The sequence below is a fragment of the Lotus japonicus genome, chromosome 4 (assembly GCF_012489685.1).
Source record: "Lotus japonicus ecotype B-129 chromosome 4, LjGifu_v1.2".
NCBI lineage: Eukaryota > Viridiplantae > Streptophyta > Magnoliopsida > Fabales > Fabaceae > Lotus > Lotus japonicus.
This window is the reverse complement of record NC_080044.1, coordinates 23,253,773-23,279,916: the sequence shown is the minus strand read 5'-3', so window position 1 is coordinate 23,279,916 and position 26,144 is coordinate 23,253,773. Positions and strand designations below refer to the sequence as shown.

Genomic DNA, 26,144 nt, shown 5'->3' with positions numbered 1-26,144 from the left:
AAAATAGTTCTTAGACTTTGATAGGTTCCTAAGGTGATTCCTCGGTTGAGAAATTAGGGTGTTACATCTTGGTTGTCTCATTTTTTCATGACACCCAAGATTTGTCTTTCTATTGGATTCAACTAGGGGTGACAATATGGGTTGGCGGGCCGGGTTGGGCCCAACCCGCCACTAACCCATCGAAATGCGGGTTGGGTTGGGCTAGCCCACTTTTGGTATTTGGGTTCAAAGTCTCAACCCAACCCATATTTTGACGGGAAAATGGGTTGGCGGGCTAGCCCACTTAGAAAATTTAGTGAAATAAAAAAAGAAATGCAATGAGAAATTTTAAGCAATCTTTCACTTTTTATATGTTGACACATGAAAAAAGTAGAATTATACTTGTTCTTTATCTTTAAATGTTATGAGTTCAATTAGAAAGTCTCACCAATAGCAATAACAAAAAAATATTTATCATGTGTGGTTATTAAAAGTTGTAAAATTGTAACTTCACTAGCAACAAGAGTTTACTTTAGCCAATAATAGTCAATCAACAATTATAAAATATAATGTCGAGTAGTCATGAAAGTTTTAGACAAAACATAACCTACGAATAAGAGCAGCAGCTTATATAGGTGAATCCATTGAAGGGAGTTTTCAAAATAAATTTTTTTTTTTAGTTTAGGTCTGTCTTATTATATGCGCACCTTAAAATAATCTACTGAAAGAATAAAAATATAAAGAAATTTTAAAAAATTTCAAAAAAAAAAAGTGAAAAATGGGTTGGCGGGCTAACCCAACCCAACCCGTCATTAACCCGCCAAAATACGGGTTGTGTTGGGTTGACCCACTTTTAAATTTGGGTTCAAAATCCCAACCCAACCCGTCAAAAAAGGTGGGCCAAACGGGCTGGCCCAGCGGGCCAAGCCCATTTTGCCACCCCTTCAACCTCTGGGTATCTAGGTTTTTCCACAATGTCCTCTTAACATGACATTCGGAATTTCTCTTTCTATTGGGTCCTTAACGGCTTTTCAGGTTGCCCGCAATGCTATATATTGTAACACCCCGTTTTCCGATTAGTAGAATATTTATTAATTTATTTTAATTATTATTGGGTTATATAGTAGCATGAATAAATAGGTGATTTTATTATATAATAAGGTGATAAAGTGATATATGTAGTGAATAAATTATTTAAATTGGATATGAGTGATATATGTGATTATTATTTAAATCTTATGTGATATAGTAAAAGATTTAATTAAATAAGTTTTAGGGTTTAGAGTGAGTAATTAGGAGTTAAATAGAAAGAGAAAAAAAAAGAAGAGAAATCAGAATTAGAAAAGCAGAACAGAAAAGGGAGAAAGCGTGAAAGCAAGAAGGAGAGGAGAAAAGAGAAGAAAACCTAGACTTTGATCTTCAAGAGGTAAGGGTTTGAATTCTTATTTTCTGGTTTGGCATGTTAGTAAGTGGTGGTGGAAAGCATGACTTAGGAACCCTAGGATGCGAGCTTAATTGAATGGAGAAAGTAAGGGATTTTCGTTTTGAAAAAAAAATTGGATGGAAATCAAGTCCTCTACTGTGCATCTCATAGCTGTGAGTTTGTCGATAGCATGAGAATTTGGTTTGGACGTGTACTCGGATTAATTATTTGATGATGTCCGTGTCTTCAGTATCTATACGTGAAAGTGTTTGCAATTGATGTGCCTACGGTGGTGGTTCCCTTAGTTTTGGCTGGTTATTGTCTTTGTTGTCATTACACGAATATGGAAGTGGGGTGAGATTTAGAACCAGTACACAGAGAAGAAGTAAGGAATAATTAACTACCAACTACAGAATACATGAATTGGCGTTTTGTTCTTGATCTTATACTTATCAACCCATGTCATCATATTATCATAATATATTCATATGATGACATCTAAATTTGATCACGCCATATATCAGGATGCTAATAACAGTATAACAATATAAAACCAATGAATATGAAGAGTGTAGAAGAGTATAGTTTACTTGATTGCGGCTGCAAATTAAAATTTGTTTTTGAATTAATGTTATGTTTGAGATGCTAAGTTGTGATTGCAAGTTGTATAATTGATAACATGTAACTTGTGTTTTGTGCAACTGGTGATGAATATGCTAAAATAATTAAGACTAGGAGATGGTCTGAATATGCATATGTTGGTTGAGTTGAGCACACTACACTGCATAGTTGTCAAGAGGCAATGTTTGCTAGTTCTCGTGGAGGCTAGTGACTTGTCCCAAAACTGGAGTGGTTTTGAAGCCTAGAGCGAGGGCTTTATTGGTGGTTATCTGTCTGGAGTGGACGCGGTGATACCGCTAAGGATAACAACTTTGGTACCAAAGACATTTGCACGGAGTCACACTTGAGTCATATAAGTTATTGTAGGGAGTTATTGATGTCAATTAAAGTTAACTGCAATATCTTTGGAGAATTTTGTTCTTGTGGTAATTGACAATATTTATATTTGCTTTATCTGGGCTATGATTATGGAGTATTGGCATACTTTGAAAATTAATTGATTATATTAAAGTTCATGATATATTTTCTTAATTATGTATGAGGAATTTACGAATAATTTTTACAAGCTTTTGCATTACTTATTATTATGCTTATCCATATGATATGAGTTCTCACCCTTCTGTTGGAATGATGTTCTATGCGACATCGCTCAGGTACCGAGGATAGTGGAGCTTCTCGCGAGGGTTAGTCAGAGGAGCTAGTCTTTTATATATGCTTTTAGTGATGGGAGTCATGCTCTATTATGTAACACCGGGGAAACGCTTAGTTGTACCTTGATGTTAAGAGTTATTTTGTGAACTCTTTTTTTATTTCTGGATTATGTTTTATTTTGGAGTTGAAAAATAAATTCGCTGTGCTATGCATACGATATTATGTCAGTAAAGTTGGAAATTTATATATTTATTATGAGCGTGATAGGTGTTTTTATTTATGGTTTTGGAGAATAAGTGTGACACCCTCTGTGTTATGTATTTTACTCTGATCTATGCCTTAATAATTACGCGGGGTTTAGAGGGTGTTACATTAGTGGTATCAGAGCATGATCGGTCAGTAGGCTAGGTTTATTAGCATGTCTATTAGCATGTTTAAATCCTTTTTGTATTCGATATGTGTTTTTGACGCAATCGATACTGTTTTGGAATTCTCAGGACAATGGTTGCAGGAAGGAATGATGAAGCTATCGCTGAGGCATTGGCATTGTTGGCCGGCGCCATTGGGCAAGGTCAGCAGGCGAATGCTGGAAACCAGAATCAGGATGAATTTCGTGCTTTGGGGAAGTTTCAGAGGAACAATCCACCAACCTTTGAAGGGGCATACAACCCTGACAAAGCACAGGCATGGCTGAAAGCAATTGAGAAGATCTTTCGAGTCATGAATTGTACTGATGCGCAGAAGGTGCAGTTTGGCACCCATATGCTTGAGAAAGAAGCTGAAGATTGGTGGGACAACACTGTTCAGAGGTTTGAAGGTGATGGGATGGAGATTACTTGGGATCTTTTCAAGGGTGCATTTCTTGAGAAGTACTATCCAGAAGATGTGCGTGGAAAGAAGGAAATTGAGTTTCTTGAACTGAAGCAGGGTAATGGAACTGTGGCGGAGTATGCTGCAAAGTTTGAGGAATTGATTAAGTTTTGTCCCCACTACAATACTGCTGAAGCTGAGAGATCTAAGTGTAACAAGTTTGTGAATGGTTTGAGACCTGAGATCAAGAAGGCTGTGGGCTATCAACAGATTGTGCGATTCTCTGATCTGGTTAACAGGAGTAGGATCTATGATGAAGATAGCAGGGAGAGTGCTGCTCACTACAAGTCTTTGAAAGAGAAGAAAGAAAAGGGGCAATTCAGAGGAAAACCGTATGGGAAACCTGCTGATATGAGTAAACAGAAAGCTGGTCATGACAAGAAGCCAAGTGGGGGAGGAGCTCCTATTCCGGTTAGGTGCTACAAGTGTGGTGTTGAAGGACATCGTTCTCCAGAGTGTCCCAATTCTGAGGTGAAATGTTTCAGGTGTGGCAAGCTAGGTCACAGGTCTTATGATTGTAAAGATGGCCCGATGGTGACTTGCTACAACTGTGGTGAGCAAGGTCACATTAGTACCAAGTGTGACAAGCCGAAGAAGGATCAGGCGAGAGGAAAGGTGTTTGCTTTATCTGGTGCTGAGACTACTGCTGAGGATAGACTGATCCGAGGTACATGCTTTATTAATAGTACACCTTTGATTGCTATTATTGATACTGGTGCAACACATTCTTTCATTTCTTTGAGTTGTGTCAAGGAGTTGAATCTTCAGTTAACTGTTATGGATAGAAATATGGTTATTGATACTCCAGCTATGGGATCAGTGACTACTTCTCATGCATGTTTGCGTTGCCCGTTAAGTATTTGTGATAAAGACTTTGAAGTCGATTTAGTGTGCCTTTCTTTAGATCAACTAGATGTTATTCTTGGTATGGATTGGTTGAGATCCAACCATGTCTATATCAATTGCTTTGCTAAGGCAATTCTTTTTCTTGAACCTGAAAAGAACGCAGATATGTTTATGTCCACTAGGCAAGTGAATGAGTCACTGCGGGAGGGCGCTGAGGTGTTTATGCTATTGGCAACCTTGAGTCTTACTGAGAAAGAAACAACTGGTGAGTTAGCGATCGTTTGTGATTTTCCGGAGGTCTTTCCCGCGGAGATAAGTGATTTGCCGCCAAAACGTGAAGTTGAGTTTGCGATCGACTTAGTTCCTGGAACTAGGCCGGTATCGATGGCCCCATATCGGATGTCAGCACCTGAATTGAAAGAATTGAAGAGTCAATTGGAGGATTTGCTCGAGAAGAAGTTCATTCGCCCTAGTGTGTCATCGTGGGGCGCACCGGTTTTGCTGGTTAAGAAGAAGGAGGGTACTATGAGATTATGTGTAGATTATAGACAGCTGAATAAAGTGACTATCAAGAATAAGTATCCACTTCCCAGAATCGACGATTTGATGGATCAGTTGGTTGGTGCAAGTGTGTTCAGTAAGATAGATTTGAGGTCTGGGTATCATCAAATTCGTGTGAAGCCTGAAGATATTCAGAAAACTGCTTTTAGAACCAGATATGGTCACTATGAGTATTCTGTAATGCCATTCGGAGTGACTAATGCCCCTGGTGTATTTATGGAATACATGAACAGAATTTTCCATCAGTACTTGGATAAGTTCGTTGTTGTTTTCATTGATGATATTTTGATTTATTCCAAGAGTGAAGAAGATCATGCTGAGCATCTGCGAATTGTGTTGTCTGTGTTGAAGGAGAAACAGTTGTATGCTAAACTTTCTAAGTGTGAGTTTTGGTTGAAAGAAGTAAGTTTCCTTGGCCATGTGATATCGAGTGAAGTATTGCTGTTGATCCATCGAAGGTTGAGGCCGTGTCGCAGTGGGAACCTCCGAAGTCTGTCTCTGAGATCCGAAGTTTTCTGGGTTTAGCAGGCTATTACCGGAAATTTATTGAAGGCTTTTCCAAGTTAGCTTTGCCAATGACGCAGTTGACTAGGAAGGGTCAAGCTTTTGTTTGGACCGCGGAGTGTGAAACTAGTTTCCGGGAGTTGAAGAGAAGGTTGACAACCGCTCCCGTTTTGATTTTGCCTGATCCGGTGGAACCGTTCGAAGTGTATTGTGATGCTTCTTTGATGGGTTTGGGTGGTGTGTTAATGCAGAATCAACAAGTTGTGGCTTATGCTTCAAGGCAACTTAAAGTGCACGAGAGAAATTATCCGACTCACGATCTCGAATTAGCTGCCGTTGTATTTGTTTTAAAACTCTGGAGGCATTATTTGTTCGGGTCAAGATTTGAGGTGTTTAGTGATCACAAGAGTTTGAAGTATCTGTTTGATCAAAAAGAGTTGAACATGAGGCAAAGAAGATGGCTAGAGTTCTTGAAGGATTATGATTTTAGTTTGAATTACCATCCGGGTAAAGCGAATGTGGTAGCTGATGCATTGAGTAGAAAGTCTCTACATATGTCGATGTTGATGGTGCGAGAGATGGAGTTACTCGAGCAATTTAGAGATTTGAGTTTAGTTTGTGAAGAGACTTCTTATGGGGTGAAGCTTGGTATGTTGAAGCTTACTAGTGGCATTCTTGATGAGATTCGAGAGGGCCAACAATCTGATTTGAGTTTGGTGGATCGATTTACTTTGATCAATCAAGGTCGAGGCGGTGATTTTCGGATCGATGAGAATGGTATCATGAGATGTCATGACAGGGTTTGTGTTCCGGCTGTATCTGATTTGAGCAGGAGAATTCTTGAGGAGGGACATCGTAGTGGATTGAGTATTCATCCTGGAGCTACTAAAATGTATCAAGATTTGAGAAAGTTATTTTGGTGGCCAGAAATGAAGAAAGAAATTGCGGAGTTTGTGTATTCTTGTTTGACTTGTCAGAAGTCAAAAATTGAGCATCAGAAGCCGTCTGGTTTGATGCAACCGTTATCCATTCCTGAATGGAAATGGGATAGTGTTTCCATGGATTTTGTGTCTGGATTTCCTAGGACACCGAGTCATTGTGATGCTGTTTGGGTGGTTGTAGACAGGTTGACGAAATCTGCCCACTTTATTCCTATAAGGATGGATTATCCCATGGAGAAGTTGGCGAAGTTGTACATTGAGAAGATTGTCAGTTTGCATGGTATTCCATCTAGTATTGTGTCGGATCGAGATCCGAGGTTTACCTCTAGATTTTGGGAAGGATTGCAAAGTGCTTTGGGTACGAAGTTGCGTTTGAGTTCTGCTTACCATCCTCAAACAGATGGTCAGACAGAGAGGACAATTCAGTCACTGGAAGATCTTTTGAGAGCTTGTGTGTTGGAACAAGGAGGTGCTTGGGATAGTTTCCTGCCTTTGATTGAGTTTACTTATAACAATAGTTTCCATGCTAGTATTGGGATGGCACCATTTGAAGCTTTGTATGGAAGGAGATGTAGGACGCCAATATGTTGGTATGAATCTGGTGAGAGTGTGGTTGTAGGACCGGAGATAGTTCAACAGACTACTGACAAGATCAAGATGATTCAGGAGAAGATGAAGGCTTCTCAAAGTCGTCAGAAAAGTTACCACGATAAGAGGAGGAAAGCACTCGAATTCGAGAAGGGAGACCATGTATTTCTTAGAGTTACTCCAGTAACGGGTGTTGGACGAGCATTGAAGTCGCGTAAGTTGACGCCGCGTTTCATTGGTCCTTATCAGATTTCAGAGAGAGTAGGTGCAGTGGCTTATCGGATTGCCTTGCCACCGTCACTTGCTAATCTCCATGACGTGTTCCATGTGTCGCAGTTGAGGAAATACATTGTTGATCCGTCTCATGTGATCCAAGTAGATGATGTGCAAGTAAGAGATAACTTAACCGTGGAGACATCACCTATGCGAATAGAGGATAAAAGATTGAAGCAACTTCGTGGCAAGGAGATTGCATTGGTCAAGGTTGCTTGGGGAGGACCAGCAGGGGGAAATGTTACTTGGGAGCTTGAGAGTCAGATGAAGGAGTCCTACCCCGAGTTTTTCGGTTAAGGTAATTTTCGAGGGCGAAAATCCTTAAGTGGGGGAGAGTTGTAACACCCCGTTTTCCGATTAGTAGAATATTTATTAATTTATTTTAATTATTATTGGGTTATATAGTAGCATGAATAAATAGGTGATTTTATTATATAATAAGGTGATAAAGTGATATATGTAGTGAATAAATTATTTAAATTGGATATGAGTGATATATGTGATTATTATTTAAATCTTATGTGATATAGTAAAAGATTTAATTAAATAAGTTTTAGGGTTTAGAGTGAGTAATTAGGAGTTAAATAGAAAGAGAAAAAAAAAGAAGAGAAATCAGAATTAGAAAAGCAGAACAGAAAAGGGAGAAAGCGTGAAAGCAAGAAGGAGAGGAGAAAAGAGAAGAAAACCTAGACTTTGATCTTCAAGAGGTAAGGGTTTGAATTCTTATTTTCTGGTTTGGCATGTTAGTAAGTGGTGGTGGAAAGCATGACTTAGGAACCCTAGGATGCGAGCTTAATTGAATGGAGAAAGTAAGGGATTTTCGTTTTGAAAAAAAAATTGGATGGAAATCAAGTCCTCTACTGTGCATCTCATAGCTGTGAGTTTGTCGATAGCATGAGAATTTGGTTTGGACGTGTACTCGGATTAATTATTTGATGATGTCCGTGTCTTCAGTATCTATACGTGAAAGTGTTTGCAATTGATGTGCCTACGGTGGTGGTTCCCTTAGTTTTGGCTGGTTATTGTCTTTGTTGTCATTACACGAATATGGAAGTGGGGTGAGATTTAGAACCAGTACACAGAGAAGAAGTAAGGAATAATTAACTACCAACTACAGAATACATGAATTGGCGTTTTGTTCTTGATCTTATACTTATCAACCCATGTCATCATATTATCATAATATATTCATATGATGACATCTAAATTTGATCACGCCATATATCAGGATGCTAATAACAGTATAACAATATAAAACCAATGAATATGAAGAGTGTAGAAGAGTATAGTTTACTTGATTGCGGCTGCAAATTAAAATTTGTTTTTGAATTAATGTTATGTTTGAGATGCTAAGTTGTGATTGCAAGTTGTATAATTGATAACATGTAACTTGTGTTTTGTGCAACTGGTGATGAATATGCTAAAATAATTAAGACTAGGAGATGGTCTGAATATGCATATGTTGGTTGAGTTGAGCACACTACACTGCATAGTTGTCAAGAGGCAATGTTTGCTAGTTCTCGTGGAGGCTAGTGACTTATCCCAAAACTGGAGTGGTTTTGAAGCCTAGAGCGAGGGCTTTATTGGTGGTTATCTGTCTGGAGTGGACGCGGTGATACCGCTAAGGATAACAACTTTGGTACCAAAGACATTTGCACGGAGTCACACTTGAGTCATATAAGTTATTGTAGGGAGTTATTGATGTCAATTAAAGTTAACTGCAATATCTTTGGAGAATTTTGTTCTTGTGGTAATTGACAATATTTATATTTGCTTTATCTGGGCTATGATTATGGAGTATTGGCATACTTTGAAAATTAATTGATTATATTAAAGTTCATGATATATTTTCTTAATTATGTATGAGGAATTTACGAATAATTTTTACAAGCTTTTGCATTACTTATTATTATGCTTATCCATATGATATGAGTTCTCACCCTTCTGTTGGAATGATGTTCTATGCGACATCGCTCAGGTACCGAGGATAGTGGAGCTTCTCGCGAGGGTTAGTCAGAGGAGCTAGTCTTTTATATATGCTTTTAGTGATGGGAGTCATGCTCTATTATGTAACACCGGGGAAACGCTTAGTTGTACCTTGATGTTAAGAGTTATTTTGTGAACTCTTTTTTTTATTTCTGGATTATGTTTTATTTTGGAGTTGAAAAATAAATTCGCTGTGCTATGCATACGATATTATGTCAGTAAAGTTGGAAATTTATATATTTATTATGAGCATGATAGGTGTTTTTATTTATGGTTTTGGAGAATAAGTGTGACACCCTCTGTGTTATGTATTTTACTCTGATCTATGCCTTAATAATTACGCGGGGTTTAGAGGGTGTTACATATATTCTCATTATCTTATCCTCCTTTACTTTCTTTACTAGTAGAATGGCTTCAAGAGCTTGCCTTCCTTCTAGGTTCTCAAGGGTTGCCCAGGTTTGCCCTCTTTATTTTACTCAACATAAAAACCTGTAAGTGCAATCATCTTACCAATCATTTGCATCATGCACTCATTCTCATTATCCAAGTCATCCAATAAGGTTAAGACACAACAAGTATATTCCAGCACATAACTCAACCAATTCATAAGCCAACTCTAATGTTCAACTTACCTTGGATACTATTTGATTCATTACTCAATGTGTGAATGTGATATGAGTTCCTAACCTATCTCATATGAATGTAAACTTTATGGGCTTAGTAACAAGTGGTAATAAGTCAAACGAATAAGGAATGAATCCCTATGCAAACCTAGAACACCACACACAAGTAATGAGATTTTAGAGGCTATATTGTCACTTTAATCCTCTTAAGAAAGTGGTTACCAAGTTCGTCAAACTCTCCATGAAAACTTTGTCATATCTCTCTTCCATCTTCTTCTTCTCTCTCTTTCTTTCCCCCTCCAAACTCTAATGAGGGCTTCTGTGTCCCCACCCCCTCTTTCTCTTTTATTTTCTTTTCATGCTTTCTCTTATTTGCACATAGACCTCTCCTCTACATTTTCCCTTTACTGCATTTATTTCTCATACTTCCTAGGATTAAGATTTTGTCTCATTGCTCCCATTAATTAATTAATACTAAAACACTGCATCACCCTATAACTTATAATTAAATATTAAAATATTGTAATTTAATTCTAATCACTTATATTTAAAAATTAGGGTGTTATAGTTGGTGTAGTGGTTTAGAACTTAATCCCTTAAGCAAGTTGTTGAAGGTTCAATTCTCACTCTTGTGAATGGAAAAACTCCTTGATCAACATCTATCGCTTAGTGTGTGAACTATAAAGCGAGTCATTAGTCTCAATATTGTTGACTCTAGCATACCTTTGTTACTAAATATTTACTCTAATAGTAGTGGTTACTCTTAATATGATGGAGAATGAGTCTTACGTATACATTGCGGGTAAGCCAAAGGTGGTGACACCGTAATGTTGAAAGAAGCCCTTAAGAGGAAGAAAGATAAAGAGAATGTCTAACGGTCAATAGTTTAGGAATAATCATAGATACTCTTGTGTTGGTCTCCTTAGACTATCTTAGTCATAGTTTTAAAATTCGGCTCAGACCTATTAAACCGAGACTCGATCACTTGACCAATCTAAGCCTCACATCTGATTTTTTTTTGTTGAACCGACAAATCACCTCTCTCATCTTTTTACTTTTTTTACAATGGGTCAGCCAAATTTATTTTTTGTTACAATCTAAATCCCCTTTTTGTTAAAGTGATGCTGGTGGTTATTGGCCACAAGACTTCGGTAAGTTGAGGGAAAGTTTTACCACCGAACTTCTAAATAGTTTTCTTTAGTACATTGGAAATATAAATTGCATTAAGGGATTGATCTGTGGACCACCTTCACCCAATTCACATATCTTCTAACTCTTACCATTTGAGCTATCATTCGGGGACAAACTACCAAATAGTTTTATTTGTGATTAGTAATGTTTTAATAGTTTTATATTAACTTTATATTGCATTTGATTTTTATTATAATTTTTCAATATACGAGTCGAAAACCGACAGACGCAAGGGATCATGATTGATTCAATTGCGCACACCAGTGATACATAGGTCATAGACTCATAGGTGTTCTTAAGACTGACAAAAAAAAATTATGAGGATTTGCTAAGTTCTGAGTTTTCTAGGTTTGGTGAAAACAACTAACGATATGTTTTTTTTTCTGAAATTATTTCAGATGGTGAATTTTAGAGATGGAGCTCACAAGTTGTCTCATTGCATTGTTGCTGTAAGTGTTCAATTTTTGTACCTTTTGAATTGCATGTTCATGATTTAATTCACGAGTTATTCTTTGCAAGAAATTGGAATCCTGTACTGTCACGGACCTATTTCTTTGAATTTCAAGCAGTTTATCTCCTTCGGATGGGTCGGTCGCTGAAATCGAAGAAATAATTGGACTGCAGTTGTGGTAACACAATTATATTCCAATTAATTTAATGATTCAGTGAAATAATAATTATTCAGTATAACAGTGACAATTGACGAGTAGTGGAAGAGAATTATATTATATTTTCTTGTTTGATTTTGTTATAGTTGGATGTCATGATTCAACCCAAACCAAAATTACACTAAAATGGTTGATAAAATGTAAGATGGAATTAGTAGACAAACAGCAATAGTGAGCCGTTCATCTGTGGATCCATCACAGCAGTTGTCTGGCTGCTTGCTGAGTAATCAGCTCTCACTTTTTGCACGTTAGTTCAAGGTCATTCTACAGAAACAGAGAGACCTACGATATAACGTGCATTTTCACAATCAAATCAAATCAGACAAATTGAAAGAAAAAATGGTGTGAATTCAAGCAAAGAAATGTTTCGAATCAGAGAAATGTTGTGAGGGACTTGAAGGGCGGTGAGTTCAAATGCTACTGCGAGTCTGCGATTGCAAGATAGGTCTAAGGTTCAGATCTGAGAATATATAGAGTGCAGTGGCTATAGCACCCGCAGTTCACGAACCCTAATTGTCATTGGGTTGGGCCTCTAATTTCTCTTATTTTTTTTTTTTGAAAAGAAAGTGAAAACCCCTTCAAACTTTTTACTTATTAGGCATTTTAATCTCTTTTAATTTTTTGTTAGTTGACAAAAATAATAAACATTTGATTTTGACCAAAAACTTGAAGTGGTAGAACTCGGGCACTATGGACAATTTTTTTAACTTGGGAGACATGATATTGATGTTTAAGGTTCCAATCCTATTGTGGGAAAAAAATATATGGCAGAAAGATGATATAGTTAGGATGAGTTTAATGGGATACACAGAATTCATGCTTTTGACCACATCATATTATAATTTAAAATAATTTTATTTAATTAAAAGTGAAAAAAATGGGCTAGGATGAAAACATAATTTGATGTTGCCAAAAAGCATGAATACTATTGGATGTATGTGTCAAGGGCTTTACACTGTCAGTGTATCCCCATTAAACTCAAGATAATAGATAAAAACATTAGATATTGACTAAAAGCAAAGAATAATATTAGATTTCTTTGTTTAAAAAAAACATTAGATCTCTTGAAAAAAAAATTAATTGCTAAGTATTGACAATTTATTTTACGCAATTATTCAATTAGAATCCATTAATTTATCATGTCATAATTAAATTTTAATTAAAAATTATTTAAAATGAAAAATTAAGAGAATTGATTGGATGCATTTGTAAAAAAATCCAAAAATAAACATCAGATATTATTATTTAAAATATCTGAAGACGAATTCGTTACGAGGCTGTAAGTTAAAAATACTTGATTTGGAGCAATAGAAAATAAGAGCAGTGTAGCGCTTACACGCGACTATCACTGCAATAAATTTTAAGAGTTTTTTTGTTTGTTAAAAAGAGGTTCAAATTGGCCAATCAGATTTTTATAATCATGCATGGTGGGTGAAATCTATGGTGTCACCCTTAAAAGGGGATGCACCGGTGTCCCCCGTAATTTATAAGTCAGATTACCAATTTATCCTTATACCATTTCTCGTGGTTTCTAACCTACAGTGTCTGAAAAATTAAATCCAACAATGTCATTTAACAGAACTACATAGAAGAGTTGAACAAGTACTCAGCCATTGAACTAAAACACAGACATCATTGAACAATGAACATCAACGAAAATAAAATCCAGCCAGTAAAACACATCCCTCTTCTAATCTTCTTCCTGGTTTTGACAAAAATAGAACCCAGAACTAGAACCAGACATCATTGAACAATGAAAATCAACTTAAATAAAATCTAGCCTTAGAGAAAACAGATCTGAATAATTGCTGAGCAAGAGGAAGGAAAGAATCGGTGCTCCGTGCATGTAGCACACCGGCGATTCTAGTGCGGAGCAGAACGCGGTGGCTCTGTGGAAGTAGCTGTCGGTGAGGAACGCTTGAGGGACACCACAGCGGCCGTCGAGGATCTTCAGTCGGTGGTGAATGGCGTCTGAGTGGAGCGCCGACTGCGAAGGAGGCACTTCATGTGCGCTGGGATTTGGGTGAAACGAAATTTGCTCTGTGCTCACTCCATCTTTCCATTTCCGTCGCTTCACTTTGCAACTCACACTCTTTTCTTCTCTCTCAAACTCAAATTTCACCCTCTTCCTTCTCCCCTATCTGGTTAAGATCCTCTCTCACCCTCTCTCCAATTTCAATTTCACCACCTCTTCCAATTTCGCACTTCACATTCAAAAACCTCAATTCCTTTCATGCAATTTCACGCTAATTCTAACTCGTTGTTTTGAACGCATATCAATTTCAATGGCTTCTCCTGCGTGGCTTCCCCAGGAGCCACAGAAGTCGTCGTTATCTGGTGAAACACCTCCGTCCGCCGCTTCTTCCGCTTCGAATTCCGCTCACGGTGAATAAAATTTATGTTGAGACGGAGATGTTCGATTGGTGTAGTGGGGGAGAAGTTGGGTGGCCAGCGCTACAGGTGGAAAGCGTTGTTGGATGAAGCCTCAAAACCAGGAAAAAGATTAGAAGATGGTTTTTTTTTTTGTTGATAAGTGGCAGAGCAATTTAGTAAATCTACCGCTTTAATCTAAACCGTTTAAATATTTAATTAATATATCTATGGTGTAAAACTTGTATACATACAATGTCCTCCCTTTTATGAAAGTTTTTTTATTGGGGACACCGGTGCACCTCCTTTTATGGGAGACACCATAGACGGCACCTGCATGGTGGGCTAGGGTAATGAGGTAATAGATAGATTAAGATTACAACACCAAGTTTCTAACTAAATAGAGTTTTTTTTGTTGTTGTTACAAACAGAAAGAAATGAAAGTCTGAACTTACTTATTTTGTATGTAAAATTAGGTAGTCCTTTTTAGATTGAAAAATAAGTTTTTTTAAAATATATAAAAATAAATTAAATTTATTTTAATTATACAAACTAAAAATATATTTTTTTTGAAATGTGTTTCCATTAATCAAATCACAAGAGGCATAGATGTCAAAACATCCTGGGCAACCAAATGAACAATAAAGTTTGGAACCTCTTCCACCCACACTTCACTCTATGAGAGGAGGCGTTCCTCGCTAAAAGATCAGCAACAACGTTACCAGAACGTGTAACAAACGACAAAGAAAAAACATCAAAAGCATAAATTAAATGGCGACATTCGCCAACAACAGTAGCTAAAAAAGAGACACCCCTAGCCTTTTCCTCTACCAATTGAAAAGTTGTAAGCAATCTGTCTCGAACGTCATCCTGTGAAATCCCAAATCTATAGCCAACCGAAGGGCCCATCAGAAGTAACCCGCTTCCGCCAACAACGGAGAGAGAGAAGCAACATGATACTCCATCGCCGACGCCATGATCTCTCCTGCGTGATTCCAAGCCACCATGGCATAGCCTCCAACACCTGCCTGCCCGAAAGTAGCATCAAAATTCAGTTTAATTACCCCTCTTGCTGGTCGACTCCATGTGGCCTGCAACTGTCGTGGAGCTTGTTGGTTTTGTGCGCGCGCAGCAGGGCCGGGAAGCAGCGTCCACACATGTTGAGCAAGGCATGGAAGCAATGTCCACACACGCCGGAACTCTGTGCTATTCCGCGGTTCGCACAAGACGTAGCACAGGGTCTGAACCATCTGGATAGTATCACAGTCTCCTGACCATAGCACCTGGAGCCAAAATTCCTCCATAGTCGCTAACCGCTCAACACGCATAGATAAGGGGGGGTCCATACCAGAAACTCCTAGCTGTTGGGCACCCGAGAAAGACATGATATAAATCCTCCAAACCAGTGGCACACCATCCACATGCCTCATGAACATCCAAATGTCGTCTCTTTAACTCCATGGACACGGGAAGGAAACCTCTCACCAACCGCCAGCACAATTCTTTGCAGCGGGGGAGAGCATTTGAGCTCCAAAACTTCCGCCACATACTTGGTGGAAGAGAGTGCGATGTAGACGGTGATGCAAGCTCAATCTCCATCTGCAGTATAATAAATTGGTACCTTGTTTTCGTCGTATAATTCTCGTCCGTTGTTCTCGGCCAGCTCAAAAAATCATCGCCATCATGGCTCACAAGAGGAACAGCAAGAATACGTTGCACAGTACGTGGACAAAAGACCAGCTCCACATGTTCCGCATTCCATAGATGATGTTGATGATCAATAAGGGCTCCAACCTGCTCAACCCCATGTTCCGTCACCATGTCTTAGCGGTATTTTAACGGTGGTCCACCCGACAGCCAATTGTCCAACCATATATGAACTCTATTGCCATTGCTAATCCGCCACAAGCCTCCTCTTTCAAATACCCAACCTGTTTTCAGAATACTTGACCAAGCGTAGCTCGATCTATATCCTTTTCTTTGCCACCCACAAATCACAACCATGGAAATAAATGGCCTTAAAAATTCTTGCCACCATCGTGTTCGGTCTCGAATAGATCCGCCACCAATTCTTACCCACCAAAGCCAAATTAAAAGCTTTAAGGTCTTTAAATCCAAGTCTGTCATCCACGTTGTTCCGACATAGATTCTTCCACTTTGTCCAATGCAATCCTTTGCGTGTTACATCACCACCCCAGAAAAAATTAGAGATCATGCTACTGATAGCTGCACAAATACCATCAGGTAAAACAAAACAATACATTACATAAGAGGGACTAGCCTGAGCTACAAATTTGATTAAGACTTCTCTCCCTGCTCTTGATAGAAACTCTTCCTTCCAACCTTTAAGCTTTTTCCAAACTCATTCCTTAACAAAATTAAATATTTGCTTCTTCGACTTACCAATGATAGTCAGTAGACCCAAATATTTATCGTAGCTCTCAACGGCCTTTACTCCCAAAAGTTGTTCAAGCTCATCAAAACTGGTTTGCTGCACATTTCGGCCAACAGAAAGCATCGATCTGTCAAGGTTGACAACTTGTCCGGAAACCCGCTCATAAGTAGCAAGGATTCTTTTTAGGCATTCCGCCTCATGAACATCTGCTCTACCAAAGAGAATATTGTCGTCTGCAAAAAGCAAATTAGAAATGACAGGAGCAGATCTCGCCAATTTCATACCAGTCAAACTCTTAGCTGCAACAGCTTTATTAATAAGAGCAGAAAAAACTTCCCCACATAAAATAAACAAATATGGTGAGAGAGGATCCCTCTGCTTCAGACCTCTGTTTGGCACAAAATTTGGTTGAGGCTTTCCGTTTAGCATAATTGAAAACGACATTGTGGAAACACAGTTCATAATCAGTGTAACCCATGCATGTGGAAACCCCATAAATGTCAATACAGATCTCAAAAAAGACCATTCAATACGGCCGTACGCTTTGAAAATGTCCAATTTTAGCGCCATGATGTCATTTCGGCCATTAATTTTCTTCTTCATATAGTGAAAGCTCTCATATGCAATCAGAGCATTATCCGTAATTAAACGATCTGGAACAAAAGCGCTCTGAGATTAGCAAATTAAATTAGGCAAAATTACTTTCATTCTATTCGCTATTGCTTTAGTCACAATTTTGAAGATCACATTACATAAAGCAATTGGCCTAAATTGATTACCATGCATATATTTTTTAAGCTTAGGAATAAGCACAAGAATAGTATGGTTAATAATACCTGGCGACACATGTCCATGCAGAATCTGCAAGCAAAACTCGGCCACATCATCCCCAATTACTCCCCTAAAGCGCTGATAAAAGAGAGCAGGAAAACCATCAATGCACGACGCTTTGGCAGGATGCATCTTGAAAAGAGCCTCCTCGACCTCCTCCTTTGAAAAAGGGTCAGCTAGGATCTGCAAGTGGGTCCCCGTCAGCCAGTTTCCCACTAAAGATGTAGCTTCTTCAATGTCAAAAGGATTTGAGGAAGCAAACAACTGCACAAAGTAGTCTTTCAAAACTCTTGCTATGTCCCTGTCCTCTATGAACTCCCTTCCTCTATCATCCTCTATTTTTTCAATCATATTTCACTTTCGCCGTTGGGTTGCTTTCTTGTGGAAAAAACATGTGTTCTTATCTCCACTCTGGAGCCAAGTTGCTCTCGACCTTTGGCGCCACCATTTTTCTTCTTGCTCTAAAAGATTGTCCAATTGGTGTTCCGCTTCCCTCGCCTTTTGTAAAATCTCTGCTATTTGGTTTGCTCGTTGTAACTCTTGCAAAAGAGCTTTCTGGTCAGAGATCTTCCTAGGTATGTCTCCAAATTTATGTTTCCCCATCCCTTTAGAGCACCTCCTATTTCAGCAATTTTCATAGGCAAGTCATTACGCAACCTGCACCAAGTTTCTGTGACTAACTCCACACATTCTTCATCATCCTGAAGCCACATTTCTTCAAAGCCAAATAGTTTTGCCCTTCCCACTTCCTTTCTTTGCCTGCGGGCACCACAAGTTAGTAAAATAGGATTATGATCAGATTTGTACCTGGACAAATGGTGAACAACAATAGTAGGCCAAATTCCATCCCACTCGTCATTCGCGAGTGCATAGTCAAGCCGCTCTTCAATAGTGCCAGGCGCCTCTTTGTAATTTGACCATGTAAATCAGTAACCTGTAAAGTCCACCTCATGTAAACAACACTCTGCTCGCGCTCTTGCAACTCTCTGAATATAGTTCAAATCAGGTGGGTCACCCCCAACTTGTCACGAGGGGATAAACAGTCATTAAAGTCTCCCACACAAAGGCTCGGTATTGAGACATCACTCAGGAATCTCTTCACTAAATTCCAGGTTTCCATCTTCCTACGATCATCTGGGAAACCCTAGACTCCCATGACCTGCACAACTTTTTGTTCTCCAACATGTGTAACAGTAAACAAAATATTGATTCAAAGAAAACGAAATTATATCAACGTCAACATTTTGACCCCAAAGTAAAAACAAACCTCCTGCACGCGTGTGCCCTTGGCCCGCACATTGGACCGGGAAAATGTTCTGAAGTCCCCCCAATCCTCTATGACGAAGAGCCTCGGACGCATACAACTTTGTCTCCATTGCAAACACTATATCAGGCGCTTCAGAGTGGATGAGCCTGCCAAAGGCCCGCACTGCCAGTAGGTTCCCAAGCCCACGACAGTTCCACGACAGGAGCCTCATTGAGGTGGGTGAGACTGCTCCGCAGTCGCCGCCAATCCCAATCCAGAGTCGGTGTTTTTCTTCTTCCAAGGGGGAGAAATCCTCGTGCTACCCAGCCCAAGTGTTGAAGAAGAGCCACTTGTCCGCTTCCTGCTATTTGAAGTCTCCAAATCACGTCCACGTCCTTCACGAATCTGTATGCCCAAATTGCTACCTCCACGGTCCTGTTTCTCCATGCATTATCACAGGGAAAACTTGGATACTTGCCATGAGAGTCAAAGGTGAACGAATTTGCAATAGAGGTATTGCCCGAGTGCTTTTCAGAAAGTTGTGAGACCTGCTTGTGTTTAAAATCCCCCATTAATTCTTTCTCACCTCCCTTTATTGTTCCTGGCACGTTATTTTTTGCCTCATGCGTACCAAAGTCTGGTTCATTTTGTTTCCCCTCCAAGCTAGCAGTAGGCGTTGTTTCCTCTCCATTTAAGTGTTGGATATTTTCATCGTCATGCCCCAGTTCATCTTCCTCCCCATACTGCTCATCACCCACCTCCATGGGCCTCCCCTCTTGTTGACCTCTATTACGGTAGCCACCCACAGGATGCTCGTCAGCCCTCAGCCATGCACCATAATGGAGGTTTCCGCCATCGTCCGCCACATCACAATTTCTGAGGACATGGTTCAGTTTTCCACAGCGGTAACAGAAGTTCACCAACTTCTCATACTTGAACTTAACCCGCAGCGGAGCACCTCCTTTTGTACCCACCATTTGTCCTCACCGTAATGGCGCCTCCACATTTACCCAAGCCCTGATGCGTAGACAGTAACCACATCGATGCGCTTCATATTTGTCCCATCCTAAGTAACCAACAAAAGATCCTCCCAACATCTTTGCTATACCTTCAGAATGTAGAGTATAGGGCAGCCCATGGACTTTTATCCAAAAGGGCACTCTAGTTAATGGAATCTGCAAAGGATCCTTGCTAATGTCAAACACGTCCAGAACCACCAGGTGCCTATCAAACAGCCATGGACCAGACCGGAGGAACATATCTCTGTCCTTTGTCGATCCAAATTCAAAAGAGAAAAGATTTGGTCCGACATGGCGGATCTCCTTGCATTTTCGGGTCTCCCACAACCGCAGCATGACGCTACGGAAAATACCACCTATCACTCGGTTGGGGCTCAGCACTCGACCCACAAGCCAGACGTCTGCCTCCAAGTTAGGGTCGATTTCCACCTCGCCAAGGTCCAAAACAACGTTTTCGTCTCCCTCAAGATCATACACAAGTGCTTCGTTACCAAAAGCCATGACGACCTTCTCCTAGAATTAGAAACTCGTGGTAATGTTGTATTCAAACCAGAGAAACAAAAACTAGTAGTAGTGGACACCGGAGGAAAACGCGAGTTGAAAATCTGTCAACGGCGGTCTCAGGCATGCAAAAAACGTATACAAACTAGGAAGTCAACGGTGGTGGGACGGCTATCTCCCAAACCCTAGGGGAGCCCATTGACCTAAAATATAGATGTTTAGAAATTTGTCTAATTGTTAGAAATTAGTTTAATATTGATTTGCAAATACTTTTTCATGAGCATTTAATTAAGGTTTGATTACATTTTCAAACTCTCTAGTTTTTTATATATGGTGGTTTTTTTAACAGATTTACTCCCATCTATAAACACTACAAAGGAATAAGCTAAAATCTACTGTTCACTTTGAGAGTTTTATTCAGTGTGTCAAGGTCCACCGTAAGGGCTACTTTTGATTCCTTTTTGTTGCTTTTTTTATTACAAATTGCACCAAATTTATTGGAATTATGTATAAACTATAAAGTAAATAAAAAAGATAGGTTCAATAATACCCTCACCCTCTCTCCCCCTCCTCCACCGGAATCCTCAACCCTGGCAACTGCCGCGAGCTCCGCTGCGAGCACCACCATCGCAGACAACCCAGATCTGCCTTTATTCTTCACTTTCTATCGTGCATTCCTTTCAACAGTCGCCGTCCCACCTCGCCGGAGAACCGCCAAACACCTCTTTCAACAGCCGCAAGCATCCCCTTCCTTTCTCCTCCGGCGAGCTCGCAATCTCCGACGACACAACCACCGCAAATCCCAGTTTTTTGACAGGTTAAAAACCCTTTTCTCCTTTATCTGATTTTTTTGCCTTTTTACTACTTTTCTGAACTAGACTGTAAGTGAAAACTTTTCAACATCTAATTTCACTTTTCTGCACCAATTCAATTTAGGACTATACTTTACATCACTTTTTTCCCGCCAGCACCCTATATAAGGCACTCCAATTGAGATTTTTGTGGCACACACTCATACCACACATGAAAATGAAGAGAGTTTGTATGAAGCTGGAGTCAAGAGAAGAAGTTTGTTGTGGAGGAGTCCACGGGAAGGCTGAAGCCAGACCTGATCCATGGGCGAGATTGCCGGAGATAATGTCTAAAGGCTCTTATTTCTGTTACTTCAAGGTATCCAATGCATGCAAAAATAAACAATTTCAAAGAGCTTTTATTTTTACTGTTCATTTTCTGATAAATTTTGTTCATTTGGATTTACTTTTGAATGCCAACCCATAGTTTGTTGAAGATGCTACCACCTTTGTAAGTGGTGATACTAATACCCTTGAATTTTTCTGTAGTTCTTTTTAAATTATAGTAAGAGTGATAGAGTTTCTGAATCTTCTTTTGTTGTGTTGTTGTATTAGACTTCCAGTGCAGCAAACTCTATCCACTTCTACCGCAGGTAAAAGTCATTTCTTTTCCTATTCTAATCTTATTTGTTATGACTCTTTTATCTATGTCTAGGAAGTATTTTTCTCTTTGGCTGCATATACCGTAGTGTTGAACATGTGATAATTTCTTAAGTTTCTCACTTTGCAAATAGGAAACTGCAGTTGAGGAACCTATTGAGGTTGTGTGTAAGTCAGTGGACTAAACTATTCCAAAGAAATTTCCTATAGGTATTTTCTTTGGGATTTCTGTGATATTGTGTGTGTTTGATATGTGTTCCGGGTAAGAACATTGAGAAAGGGTGTAATCCCTAGAGAGAGAAGTGATTGCACTTAAGAGAGGTATCTAGAGAGAGAATAACTGAATTTCATGTGTGTATTCATAAAATGGGCAAAAGTCCCTTACAATTGGTATCTGCTACCTATTTATAGAGGTAGTGTTGGGCCCCCATATGCTAGGGTCCTTAATGGGCCGTGTGGGCCTGGCTGAACGAGGCCCAACCCTACTGGCTTGGGGCGCCACCGGGCGGTGTGAACCCTGGGCGTTGCCCCTCTAGGGGCTCGCCCAGTCCACAAGTCCACAAGACACCGAGCTCGAAGCATGAGAGCTAAGTGTGTCTTTAAGAAAAATATGACATAACTGCCTAATGCTTATCCATCGTGTATGCAAAAATCCAAGTCGCCAACATGGCGTGAAAAGATGAAGGGCGAGCGCCCTTGGTCCGCAAGTCCACAAGCTCGAAGCAGGAGAGCGAAGTGTGTCTCCAAAATGTGACCGTCAATCTCTGTCCCCTTGTGATCCCCCTAGCAGGTCGCCCGTTGCCACTTTCCACTTGGTACGGCGTTCCTCGGCTGGCGGTTTCGACCAACGCGCAGGAACTATTCCCAAGCTTCTAGTTGCAATAGCTTCCCCGCTTAGAAGATCACCTAGCCACGCTACTTGGCGGGATCAACAAAGAATGTATAAAGCGTGTAGGTCGCCGACATGGCGCAAATGAAACACAAACCGCCAATAGCGCAAGGAAATACGCAAATACATGAATCTCCGATTGACGCGGGACCTAGAAAGATGGTGTACAAACGCCTACAAGATTAAGGATACAAACGCCTACAAGATTAAGGAGTCGTGGTGGCCCGCCTCATTACCCGATCCACTGACCTGACGAGCAACCCGAGCTGGCAAGTCCACAAGTCCACAAGCGGCGAGAACGATTACTTCGTATTGGCGATAAGTTGGAGCAGGTGTATGATCGTTCGCCGGCGGGAAAGGTGGCAGGCATGGGTCATGTGCTGATCATTCAATCATTGACTGGCGATAACCCCGGCGAGCGACTGAACTTTGTTGTTGGTGTCACCTGTCAGGCGATGGTGTTTGATCTTTATAGTGGCGAGGCTTTCCGCGCTTTCCCTTCTTTTAAAACCCTTTCAAATCCCTATCTGCCCCACGTGACTGCCCCACGTGACGTGTTGGTTACATCAATTTCCCTCTTTCTCCGGAACCGTCACTTCACCTTTCATAACCGTCCCATCGTGCGCAGTAACTCCCCATTGCACGCGACCCACCTCCCCAAAACCTCCATGACTTCCAACCTTCCACACGCGTCCAACACGCGTCACCCTTCCAGCTTCCCCCCTTCTCCTATAAAAACCCTTCTTCCCCACAGTCATCCCTTTCTGAGACCCCTCTTTACTTCCCTAATCGCTTACCAAACTCCTTCTGCCCACTTCTGCTCTGGAGCCGTCGCTTATCACCCTTTCCGCTACCCACTCTTCACATCCTACTCCGGTGAGTCCCACTGTCCTTATCTTTGCATCATACACATACTCATCTTTCCCTTTCTTTCACTTCACTGTCTTCTAAAAATGGCCTCAAGCCCTACCTCCCCTAACCACTCCTCTTCTTCCTCCGGAAGCGACCCTGATGCCACCGCCGCCGGCGGCCTCCGTTTAGAGGTCCCGGAGATCCCACCTTACCGACTAAAAACCTACGCCACTCTACCCCTTCCAGTCCAAATAGCCCCCACTCACGAGGCTATAGACCAACCTTCTATTTTCCAGAATAGCGATCTCATCGTGCAGTTCGTGAACTCCCTGGGTGGTTTGTCTAATGACGATGAATTTGACGCCAAACTCAGGATCTGAATTTGCAGTCCTGAGGACCGCCCCTGGCTTCATAAGCCAGACGGCGACGTAAAGAGATCCCACTTTTTCTTTGCGTATGAATACATGTTTAGCGAGCTTGGAATCAGGCTTCCTTTCTCGCCCTTTGTCCAAACCGTCCTCCGCGACATCAACGCGGCTCCCTGCCAACTCCACCCTAACGCCTGGGCCTTCATTCGATGTTTTAAAATCTTAAGCGCCGCTGTCGGCATCGCCCCATCCCCCACCAGTTTCTTCTACCTCTACGACGTCGACCCCAAGTCCATCAAAAACAAAGGATGGATTTCCTTGAAGGCCCGAGCCGGCCGGAAGTGCTTGCACCCTCACAAAAGTAACGCGAAGTCCTCCTTTGCACGGAAGTACTTCCGTGTGGCGGTTCATCCCGCCTACCCAGAGGCATTCACCCTTAGAGACGGGACCGCCCTTTTTCCTCTTTACTGGACGGAGAAGCCCAATGGGATCACCGATCCTTCAGAGGAATCTTTGTCCGCCAACGACAAAGCCTTTCTTAATCTCCTTGCCCCACTTCCCATCCTTGACTGCACAACAGTCCTTGAGGGCGCTGACCTCTCAAGAACTCCCAAATACCTAGGTTGCCCATAGCTCACTTTCATTATTGACATTTCCTTTCTCGTCTCCTATGTTGTCACTGATCGTATTTTTATTGTTACAGAAGATATGAATTTCACGAACGCCGAGCTCCTGAAGGCCCGCGAGAGGAGAATGGCTCGCTTTTCCCCAAAATTCAACACTGAGGGCGACGTGAAAAAACGGGGCGGTGCTGAGAACCAAGCCGAGAGCATCAAAGCTCCCAAGAGGAGAAGATTGGTCAAAGCCTCCTCCGGCGCCGGCACATCAAACCCTGGCGCTCAGCCCACCACTGCTGCTGCGCCTAAAGGCAAAAATGTCACTGAAACCTCCGTCGCCGCGGCTATCGAGCCAACCACCGTACCAGCTTCTACTCCTGAAGGCCCGCGAGAGGAGAATGGCTCGCTTTTCCCCAAAATTCAACACTGAGGACGACGTGAAAAAACGGGGCGGTGCTGAGAACCAAGCCGAGAGCATCAAAGCTCCCAAGAGGAGAAGATTGGTCAAAGCCTCCTCCGGCGCCGGCACATCAAACCCTGGCGCTCAGCCCACCACTGCTGCTGCGCCTAAAGGCAAAAATGTCACTGAAACCTCCGTCGCCGCGGCTATCGAGCCAACCACCGTACCAGCTTCTACTCTTGCCACCGCCGGTGCGACCGCTGCTGTTGCCGCTGAGTCCTCTGCTGGCGCCACAGCCGCCTCCGTCGGTGCCACAACCACCAACATTTCTCAATCCTCAGCTGCCGATAAACTCGCCGGCGTCAACGCCACAAAAGCTGCTGCGTCTTCCGACACTCCTGTTGGAGAGAAGGAAAAAGAAAATGAAACCCCGAAGTCTTCCTCTCGCCAAGGTGCGCCTCCTAGCCCGCCCTCAACACACGATGCGGGCTCCATGCCTTCCCCGCCTCATCAAGGGGAAAAATCCTGTCCTGGTGCTGCCACTACCTCTGAAGCGGCTCAAATTGAACAAGCCCCTGCTCCCGAGGCCGGTTCTTCAAGCTATTATAATATGCTCCCCAACGCCATTGAACCCTCAGAATTCTTACTTGCTGGTCTTAACCGTGACGCCATAGAAAAAGAAGTTTTGAGTCGGGGCCTTAATGACACCAAGGAGGAGACTCTTGCTTGCCTCCTACGCGTTGGGTGCATCTTTGCCCACGCGTTTGAGAAGTTCAATGCCGCCACCGTTGAAGCTGAGCGGTTGAAGGCCGAAAGTGCTAAGCATCAAGAAGCCGCCGCTGCTTGGGAAAAGCGTTTCGACAAACTGGCGACGCAGGCAGGAAAAGACAAAGTCTATGCCGACAAGATGATTGGCACGGCGGGGATTAAAATCGGCGAGCTGGAGGATCAGCTGGCGCTGATGAAGGAAGAAGCAGATGAGCTTGATGCAAGCCTTCAAGCTTGCAAAAAGGAAAAAGAGCAAGCTGAGAAGGACTTGATCGCCCGAGGCGAGGCGCTGATTGCTAAGGAGTCAGAGCTTGCCATACTGCGCGCTGAGCTGGAGTTAGTGAAGAAGGCGTTGGCGGAGCAAGAGAAAAAGTCTGCGGAGTCCTTGGCCTTGGCGAAGTCTGACATGGAGGCGGTGATGCAGGCTACGTCCGAGGAGATCAAGAAAGCGACCGAAACTCATGCCGAGGCCCTCGCCACGAAAGATGCTGAGATTGCTTCCCAACTGGCAAAGATCAAAAGGCTAGAGGACGAGCTGGCGACGGAGAAGGCCAAAGCCACTGAGGCGAGGGAACAAGCCGCTGACATCGCCCTTGACAACCGCGAGCGCGGTTTCTACCTCGCCAAAGATCAGGCCCAACATTTGTACCCGAACTTTGACTTTAGCGCCATGGGAGTAATGAAAGAGATAACCGCCGAAGGACTGGTTGGT

At 41.6% G+C, this 26,144-nt stretch overlaps 2 protein-coding genes and 1 non-coding gene across 3 annotated transcripts; 1 reads left to right on the top strand and 2 right to left on the bottom strand.

Moving 5' to 3' along the window:
- Window positions 1-3,132: 3,132 nt before the first annotated feature.
- LOC130714377 (uncharacterized) lies at window positions 3,133-9,466 on the top strand. Its single transcript, XM_057564279.1, has 2 exons — window positions 3,133-4,211; window positions 9,236-9,466. Exons 1-2 carry the CDS (start codon window positions 3,176-3,178, stop codon window positions 9,268-9,270), a joined length of 1,071 nt encoding a protein of 356 aa, XP_057420262.1. The 5' UTR covers window positions 3,133-3,175; the 3' UTR covers window positions 9,271-9,466.
- A 2,395-nt stretch (window positions 9,467-11,861) lies between these two features.
- On the bottom strand, window positions 11,862-12,025 carry LOC130716425 (small nucleolar RNA snoR143). The gene has a single exon (XR_009012038.1). It is a non-coding gene; the product is annotated as a small nucleolar RNA snoR143 (small nucleolar RNA).
- Window positions 12,026-14,679: 2,654 nt separating this feature from the next.
- Window positions 14,680-16,926, bottom strand: LOC130714171 (uncharacterized). Its single transcript, XM_057564065.1, has 2 exons — window positions 16,499-16,926; window positions 14,680-16,321 (listed from the first exon to the last, which is right to left on the bottom strand). The coding sequence occupies exons 1-2, from the start codon at window positions 16,917-16,919 to the stop codon at window positions 16,062-16,064; spliced, it is 681 nt and encodes a 226-aa protein (XP_057420048.1). The 5' UTR covers window positions 16,920-16,926; the 3' UTR covers window positions 14,680-16,061.
- Window positions 16,927-26,144: the final 9,218 nt, after the last annotated feature.

What these genes read in the sequence shown, in the direction of transcription:
- LOC130714377 (XM_057564279.1), top strand. Translation starts at nt 3,176, where the DNA reads ATGGTTGCAGGAAGGAATGATGAAGCTATCGCTGAGGCATTGGCATTG. An exon ending in TGAGGATAGACTGATCCGAG is followed by an intron (nt 4,212 to 9,235) that starts GTACATGCTTTA and finishes GACATCGCTCAG; the next exon opens with GTACCGAGGATAGTGGAGCT.
- LOC130714171 (XM_057564065.1), bottom strand. Translation starts at nt 16,919, where the DNA reads ATGCTAAACGGAAAGCCTCAACCAAATTTTGTGCCAAACAGAGGTCTG. An exon ending in GGGTCTACTGACTATCATTG is followed by an intron (nt 16,322 to 16,498) that starts GTAAGTCGAAGA and finishes GTATTTGTGCAG; the next exon opens with CTATCAGTAGCATGATCTCT.